Genomic DNA, 8,893 nt, shown 5'->3' on the forward strand with positions numbered 1-8,893 from the left:
TTCCCTAGGCGCCAATCTGCAACCCCCTTCCTATCCTGGAATCCCGCTAGCGGCCCACCTGTGGCGCAGTGAAAGAAGTCCGCAGAGCCTGGTCAGCTGCGAATGAGACCGGCGGCTCTGGGCTGGGTTATAAGGCCGCGCCTATCCACCACCCCTCCCCTACACACTCCAGCACCGGTGTCCCTTGTCCGTAACCCCTGCCCTTTCCCCACCACGAATCCCGCGGCAGGGACCTATATTTAGGGAAACCTGAGGCTCCTGACATTCATGCCAGCATGGGGCCCCTGAGTCGGGGAAGAAAGAACAAGCTTTGGTTTGCCTGGAGAGGAGGAGGTGCCTCATCCCACTCACCGGTCTTTAGAGGAACATCTTCCATGAAAATACAGTGGTCAAGAGAAATCAATCTCGGGTCTGGGATCTATAAGGCAGAGCAAGAAGGGAAGATTGGTGGTGTCTCTGGAAGCTGCCTCCCACTGACTCCTCCCTTGACTGGACTTGCTGGTGGCTGGGGTTTTTTGTTGTTGTTTTTTTCAGGAGAGCAAATACAGGCAGGATACTCACCTCTTAAAATAACCTGGAGTCTACAGGAAGGGTGTGGCTGGCTGTCCCTATATCTTGACATTCCAGGTTGGCAGAGCCTTCCCATACTGTTGCCTGGGTGAGCAATGTCCTGCATCCTCACCTTCACATATATAGGGGAGGGAGGGGGCGAGGGGTAGGGGCATAGGTCAGAACACCAGCCCCCTTTCCTTCAGGCCCTCCAAAGGAGCTGAAATTCAGCTGTCCAAGGGCTCTCAGAATCCTGTCCTGCAGGGAACCAGGCCCTCCTTTCAAGGCCCCAGGGTATTTAGGCTGGGCCTGCCAGATGTAGTTCCAGTGGCCTGGTGGTGGTGTCCTGAGGAGGGCCATTTCAGAGAGGGCCCGAGGGGCTGGCCACTCCCCAAAGAACAAGCCCCCCAACCCCATCCTTCATCTGAGCTTGATCTCAAAACAGAGGCAGTTGAGGCTCTGGCAGTCCGGAAGCTGGCAGGCACAGGCACAGTCACACAATGGGCAGCATGGAGGGCATCGAGGGGCCCAACCCTGACGGAGAAAAGAAGGGTAAATGAACCAGCGCCAGGACTTGGATCTACTTCCTTCTAATTGGAGAAGGGAACAGAGAGCTTAAGAGGTCCCTCTGTCCAGTGGAACAGAGGGTACCATCCAGCATGTTGAGATTTCAGCAGTGATAGTCAGTACTCTAGCCTACTTCAGTAGCCTCCAAGTTCCAGCACTCAGGGGCTCTATGGCTGAGAAGAGTGGACCAGGGGAGAAGTAGCTTTAGGTCTGGCTAGATTTTGTGTGTCCAGCTCCAAGACAGTTTTTCTCTCCTCTCTGAGGAAGTCGGACATAGGAAGAAACACATCTCCATCCTCATGGAGATAACTTCTGGGTTTGGACTTCTTTGCTGACATCAAACCAAACTGCAAGATGTATTCTTTAAGCCAGGTGGTGGTGGCTCATACCTTTAATAGCACTCGGGAGGCAGAGGCAGGTGAATCTCTGTGAGTTTGAGGCCAGCCTGGTCTATAGAGTGAATTCCAGGACAGCCAGGGCTACACAAAAAGAAAAAAAAAAGTGAAGAAAGAAAAGAAAAAAAGATGTCTTCTTTCCTTTCTTTGATAGGTTCTCACTGTATAGCTCAGGCTAATCTGGAACTATGAAACCAAGTCTGGCCTCAAATTCATGACAATCCTCTTGCTTTAACCTACCAAGTACTTTGGGTTTCTGTTGTTCTTTGTTTGAGACAGGGTTTCACTGTGTGACCTGCCTAGTGCTAAAGCAGGTAGATTTCTGTGAATCTCTGAGGCCAGTCTGATCTACATATTGAGTTCCAGGACATCCAAGGCTACACAACAGCAGTGGTTCTCAACCTTCCTAATGCCTCGATCCTTTAATACAATTCCTCATGTTTTGGTGACCCCCAACTATAAGATTATTTTTGTTGCTACTTCATAACTAATTTTACCATTATGATTTTTAATATAAACATCTGTGTTTTCCAACAGTCTTAGGACTGTTGGACCACAAAGGGACCTCAACCCACAGAATGAAAACCATTGACATAGAGCGATCCTGTAATCCCAGCACTTGGGGAGTGGAAGACAGGAGGATGAGAAGTTCAAGTCAGCCTGAGCTACCGGAGACCTTGTCTCTAAATGACAAAGCAAGACAAACAAACAAACAAATAAATAAATAAATAAAACAAAAAACCCAAGGGGCTGAAGTGATGACTCAGCAGTTAAGAGCAATTTTTGCTCTTCCAGAGGACCTGAGTTCAGTTCCCAGCACCTACATAGTGGCTTAGATCTATCGTAACTTCAGATCCCAAGTTCCAGAGGATCGGACACCTTCTTTTGACTTCTTCAGGCACACACATAGTGTATGGTTTTCCTCAGGCAAAATACTCACAGATAAGATAAAATAAATCTAAAGAAAAAAAAAAAAAAAAAAAAAAAAAAAGCCAGGTGGTGGTACATGCCTTTAAGTCCCAGCACTTGGGAGGCAGAGGCAGATGGATCTATGTGAGTTCAAGGCCAGCCTGGTGTGCAGAGTGAATGCCAGGACAGGCTCCAAAGCTACACTGAGAAACCCTGTACTGAAGTGCCGGGAACTTAGGACCTCATGAACACTAGGCAAGCACTCTACTATTGAACTACCCTGATTGGGGGGGGGGGTGCGGACACAAAAATGAAATGGAAGCTCATGATGATTTGCCCAAAAGAGTACAACCAGAGAGGAACTGGCTTGAACTAGAGTCAGTTTCCCCAGACCTGGGAGTCCCCTGTGCCTACTCTTCTAAGGCAAGGCATGTCGACTTCATTCTGAGCTTCAACAACAAGGACAGTTGGTTTCCTGTTCTCTACTTAGTGTAAGGACTCAAGCTCAGCAGGTGTTTGAGACACAGATAAATAAATGCTGGACGTATGAATTAAGGTAAGCATATCACTTTACCCTCTTTAGGCAAAGGCAGAAGAAGGCCTCTCAACTCCAGGAAAGATGTCTGTCTCATGGACATAATGTCCTGAGAGACAGGAAGGGACATTCAACACTCCAACCCACAGCTCCTTTAGCCTGGGACAGGGATGATCTGCAACTGCCACAGGCATGGATGGGAGGCAGGCCAAGGCACCAGAGTGGACACACCCAGGGTGGCTGTGTGACAGAAGCTCGGCTCCTTGAGGCCACGAGCAAAGCTAGTGACAGCCACAGTTGCACAGTTCCATCAGAATCTGGGCCAAGCCAGGAATAGGGAAATGACCTTTTCAACAGCTGAGGTTTCGGGGTACGGTGTCAGATGACCAGTGAGATCAGCTGTCAGTAGAGGCTCCAGCAAGGGGAGGAGACCAGCCAGCTACAGGGAAAGGGGTCTAAACTGGGCTAGGCTGTGGTGGTGGAAGGGAGAGAAGTGGTTTCTTTGTGTGAAGAGTGGTTTGAGCCTCTCTAGGGATGAAGTAGGGTCTGTGGGTTTGGAGAGGGCCATGCCATCATGCACAGCTACTGGCCAGAGCACTTCACTGCCCTTTCCTCAGAAAAGAGGGCATTAAAAACATCTCAGCTCTGTTCATGGAAGAGTTTAGTCCAACCATTAATAACTGGGCTAATGGATTTCTTGTAGTGCACAAGCAAAGGTTTCTGGAAGAACTCTGCTGTTTAAGTACATCAAACAAGGACTCTGCAGCCTGTCAACCCCTGTGTTCTTGGGTGGGGTTTACCTTGGGACTTTGAGAGAGCCAGACATTTTTTACTGGCTAGTTAGTGCTCAAGCCCTATAGCAGTAAGAAAGACCCAGGTGTGAATTGTGCCTGGCTAAATCATGTTCTGAGCCTCAGTTTCCTCGTCTCTGAAATGGACACAGTACTTACTTTTCAGAGTGTCAGGGGACAGAAATAAGGTCCTTAGTGAGGACTCAGTGAAGAGTGACACTTGTCATCACAGTTCTGGGTTCCCCCTGCAGTTTGTTTCCCCCCATTCACTATGTAGCCCTTGCTGGCCTGGAACTCACTATGCAGCACAGGCTGTCCGCAAACTCCCAGAGATCTATCTACTTCTCCCTCCCGAGTGCTGGAATCAAAGGCATGTGCTACTATGCCCAGCTTTATCAGTAGTTCTTCATTCTAATATACATCAGAATTACAAGAGCTTGTTAGAAAGTACAAATTACAATGCCACCCAGATTTGCTGGTGAGAGGCCTTGGAGACCTGACATGCAAGGCTCCCACTTGTTTCTGGTCATCTAGCTTCATGTCACCTCCTTCTACTCCTAGAACTGTCTACTCTCTGCCCTTCCCCACAATGTAAGCCTGGGAACACAGGGCTTTTTTTTTTTTTTTTTTTTTTTTTTGCTGAGCCCCCATGGTCAACACAAAGCCTCTCACATGGTGGCTCTGGTGTACTATACACAAGAGGTAGGGAAGAAATGAAGGAACTCCATGGTCCTCACAATGCAGTTCAGTGAGCAGGTCTCTCCTACAGAGAGGAAGAGAACCTTGGGTTTGTGGTCTGGCTGGCACATCTGTCTGACCCCAGGCAAATAAGTCCCTCAGTCCTCTGTAAGCCTCAGTGTTTACACTGGCCAAACAGACAAGCTCTGTAAACTTTCTGGCTGTCATTGCCACCATAAGGAACCTGGAGAACAAAGGCACTTCAATGTACTTTAAGGAAAGACAGATCAAGGACAGAACAAGCTTGCCCTACCCTTGGTCAATCTACATCTCTTCCTAGATCCAGCAGAAACTGGACAGGATCAGATCCACTGATGCCCTGGACCAACGAGGAGGGCATCTGTCTTCTCACAGATCCACAAGGTTCTAAAGCCCCAAACCAATGGGTGGGAAACCCTGTCTTCTCACAGTGAACCTAAGCTCAACCTTTTTCCTGAGAAGTTGGATCCCTGATTTGTCACTCACTCCATGTGGACAGATAAGGAAGGAGACAGGGTGTGAGAACCATGAGTCATCCTGTAACTTTTTTTTTTCCTTTGGTTTTTCAGAGCCAGGATTTCACTGTGGCTTTGGAGCCTGTCCTGGAACTAGCTCTTGTAGACCAGGCTGGTCTGGAACTCACAGAAATTCACCTGCCTCTGCCTCCCGAATGCTGAGATCAAAGGTGTGTGCCACCACCACCCAACTATCCTGTAACTCCTTAAGATAGGCATTCTTAGAACCTAAGGTCTCTTTTTCCCCATCCCACCTGGGAGCCCACCTCCTGTCAGTCATGGGAACCAGAAGCAGACTATTTGAAAGAAGACAGTGCATACCCTCTCACTACGAAGCCACAGCTGCCCTGGAACTTGCTATGCAAACCAGACTGGTCTTGAATTGGCACTTGCCTCTGCCACCTGAGGCTAAGATTAAAGGTATACACCACCATACCTGACCCTATTTATTATAATTATCTTTCAATGCAGATTCAAGTTTCTTTATTTTTAATTTATCTTATATGTATGGGTATTCTGGATGCATGGATGTCTGAGCACCACTTGCATGAATGTGGAGAACAGGAAAGGGTTTCAGATCCCATGGACCTGGCGATACATTCTGAGTCTGAATGTGGGTGCTGGGAATCAAATCCAGGTCCTCTGGAAGGGCAGCCAGTGCTCTTAACTTCTGGATCATATCTCCAGCCCTCATACTTATTTTTTGAGATAGGGTAGCTTGCCCATACTGGCCTTGAACTTCCTATGTAGCTTTACCTTGAGCTTCTGATTTTTTTTTTTTTAGATTTATTTTTATTTCACGTGTACGAGTATTTTGACTATGTGCATATTTGTGCACCACATGCATGCCTGTTGCCTGTGGACCAGAAGGCAGCATCCAGACCTAGTTTATATGGTGGTGGGAATCAACCTACCCAGTGTCTCTTGTATACTAGGCAAACACTCTACCAACTCAGCTACATCTCCAACTCTCATAATTTATTTTGAAGCTCAAAACATCTGCCAGTGATTTGTACAAAGTACAGTCAATCCAAGCTATGAATTTGCTTCAGCTCAGTCTGTTACCCACCCTGCTAAGGAAGGTCACCATTCCAAGGACAGGAACTCTGTTTCTAAATCTCTGAACTCAAAATAGTCCCTGTTCAAGAAGGTAGTCGATCACACCTAACATTTTCCAACCCACAAATTTAAAAATTGTCTTCTGTGGATCAGCTTTTCCCTGGAGGATTCTATTGCAGCTTACACTTTGGGTATGGAGTTCTGCTGGGAACGGGACCTCTAAAAGGCAAATATGTCTGGAAGGCTGTGGTCCTAGGCCATTTTTGCTGGCTAGAAATGAGGTCTCCAGAACCAAAGACAGCACATGCTCTTCTTAAAACTGAAGGTAGTTATGGCTGAGATGAAATTTAATTCTGCTTGGGCAAGAGATGCACTTATGTGTGTAAAGCAAGAACAACACACTGACTCCTAGGAGCAAACTGAAGAGCCAGAGTAACCTGGAGAAAGGTAACTCAGACCCATGGAAACAGTGGCAGGGTTCATGTCAAAGTCCAAAGCAACTTTCTTGTAAAGGCCACAGGATCTTGTCTTTCTTGTAAAGACACAGGATCCTCTCACAAATTTAAATTGGCAAAAAGGAAATAGGTAAAAGTGAAAAGAGATTACAGTGTTTGTTGTGTGCACAGCTGAAGTCTCAGCGCTCAGGAGACAGCAGCAAGAGGACCGGGAATTTAAGGTCAGCCTCACATGCAAGACCCTGCATGTTAAGTTGAAATAAATCCTCATCTCTCCGAGTTGCTGGTGAACACAGTACAGTGACTATGACAGTACTATTCTCTGGGATACGTGCTCCCCCAGTGAACAGAGGTGTTAAGCTGAGATCAAAGCGGCCCTGGTCCACATGGTAAGCACTTTACTTCATCCCTGTTTTCTTTAGCTGTCTTGTTCAGAAGTCCTGACTATGAGGCCAGGGGTAGAGGCTTGCACGTGTATCCCAGCATTTGGGAAGCAGAGGCAGGTGGTTCTCTGTGAGTTCAAGGCCAGCCTGGTCTACGTATTGAGTTTCAGGACAGCTAGAGGTACATAATAGAGTAATTCTGTCTCCAAAAAACAGAGAAGAAAAAAAAAAAAGTCCTAATTATGTACCTGGCATGTCACACAAATCATCCTTCTCCAGCTTTCATCCTATTTTCTTTTCTTTCCAGTACCATTAATCACCTGGAACGACTGATATGTTGTTCTGTTGCTTTTAGCTGCCTGCCTATGAAGTGCCTGGTCTAGGGTTAGTGCTCAGTGATAAATGTGCTGAACAAAGAAAACGAAGGCCCAGGCCACACCCAGAGCAGAGAGAGCTGTATGTGTTAGGAATGGAACTCACAGCTTCGCCGGGATGAGGACAGCAGGCATCCAGGTAGTGGGCTGGACTGGGCAGGGGGAAGTCACAGGCTTCTGCGCAGCTCCAGCAACAGTCTTGGGTCTCTGAAGCACTTTGTTTCCTGCAAGGGGAGCTGCAGTCTGTGCAGCAGCCCTGAGCCTAGAGGATGACAAGACTCAGGGTTTGAACCAAAGCAGGGAGGACAGACAACTCCCCTCTTCACTTTCTGGAGGGACAAGGGGAAGATTAACTGGAGACAAGGAGCAAGACTCCCCTGGTCCCACAAAAAGAACAGATGCTCTGACTGAGTGGCAACAGTGTCGAAAGATAAATGCTGGCAAGTGAGGGGACGAACTATCACCAGTTTCTGTCCCCAAGGCCTACCCTTCCTTCCCTCCAGGCTCCTCACCAGCAGGCAGTGCCTAGTCAGCAGCACTAGGCCCAGCAGCAACAAATACACGCCCACAGCGATGAAGACGATAGCCGGGATGGGGAGCAGCAAGGGAGGGCTGCTGATGGAAGCTGGGGCTGGATTCCATGGGCCAGAAGAGGCCTGGACAAGCACAGAGGAAAAGGGATGGGGGGGGGGGGGTTAAGAGCTGTACAGGATGCCAGGGGGCACAGAGCTAGGTGAAAAGTTATAGGGCACCATCCTAACTCGCCACCTTGTCCCCTGCCATCCTCATTTCACTACCAAGTACCTGCTGTCAATTTTGTCTTATCTGTGAATCACTGCCCTCCTTGTAGAATACTTCTCTGCACAGATTTTTGTATTTAACTCCGGTATGACAACCTTCCCGTCCCTCTTCCAACTTGTTTTCTTTCCATATCAGATGCTCAGGCATCTCCACCCGCTTATTTAGGAGACAAAGCTCCCCACCCCAGTCCTGGCTACTCCTTCCCCAACCCCATACCCTTCAATCACAATGAGATCTAAGCAGTTCCCCGAGACTCCATCCTCTCTCTGGCCCCCAGGGCTCTGCCTGTATTGCTTGCTGTCTCTGATTGCTACTACACTATCTTGCTGGAGTCCCCAAAACGTGCCACCTCACAGGAAGGTGTCTCACAGCTCTTGTCAAGAGCCAGAGGAGTTTTTATTGGATAGAAAGTCCCCTCCCCAGTCCGAGCTCAAAGGCAGGAGAGCACAAAGCACTGGACTCACGTCCATGGGGCAGGGTAACACTAGTCCGTCCAGGAGCTGCAGAAAAGAGAAGATTCTGGGCTCAAAGATCGAGTACCCCTTAGGCCCGGGTGCCCAATCTCCTCTCTCCCTGCGTGGGAAACCTGAGGCCCACGGATGGCGGCTGGATAGCCGGGGGTCTCGGGAGACAGCGCCTTCCCTCTGATCGGGCCACGCCCTCCGCGGTCCCCAGGTCCGGGCTCCCTCTGGCCACGCGACCACAGACCTAAACCCTCAGACCTACACCCTCAAGGCCGCGGGCAGTATACAGATTCCGCGCAGCCTTTGGTCCGAACCGCCAAGGCGCCAGCACCGCCCAGAAGCTTGGCGCGGCTTCTTGCCGTTACCATGGGGACCGCAT

The 8,893-nt window shown here is 48.8% G+C and overlaps 1 protein-coding gene across 1 annotated transcript; it reads right to left on the reverse strand.

Annotated features, from left to right (window-relative positions):
• Nucleotides 1-958: 958 nt before the first annotated feature.
• On the reverse strand, nt 959-8,687 carry LOC127227700 (uncharacterized). The gene is made up of 4 exons (XM_051192050.1): nt 8,515-8,687; nt 7,762-7,905; nt 7,356-7,511; nt 959-1,083 (listed from the first exon to the last, which is right to left on the reverse strand). Exons 1-4 carry the CDS (start codon nt 8,518-8,520, stop codon nt 970-972), a joined length of 420 nt encoding a protein of 139 aa, XP_051048007.1. The 5' UTR covers nt 8,521-8,687; the 3' UTR covers nt 959-969.
• Between the last annotated feature and the right edge of the window lie 206 nt (nt 8,688-8,893).

Source organism: Phodopus roborovskii, unplaced genomic scaffold (assembly GCF_943737965.1).
Source record: "Phodopus roborovskii unplaced genomic scaffold, PHOROB, whole genome shotgun sequence".
Taxonomy (NCBI): Eukaryota; Metazoa; Chordata; class Mammalia; order Rodentia; family Cricetidae; genus Phodopus; species Phodopus roborovskii.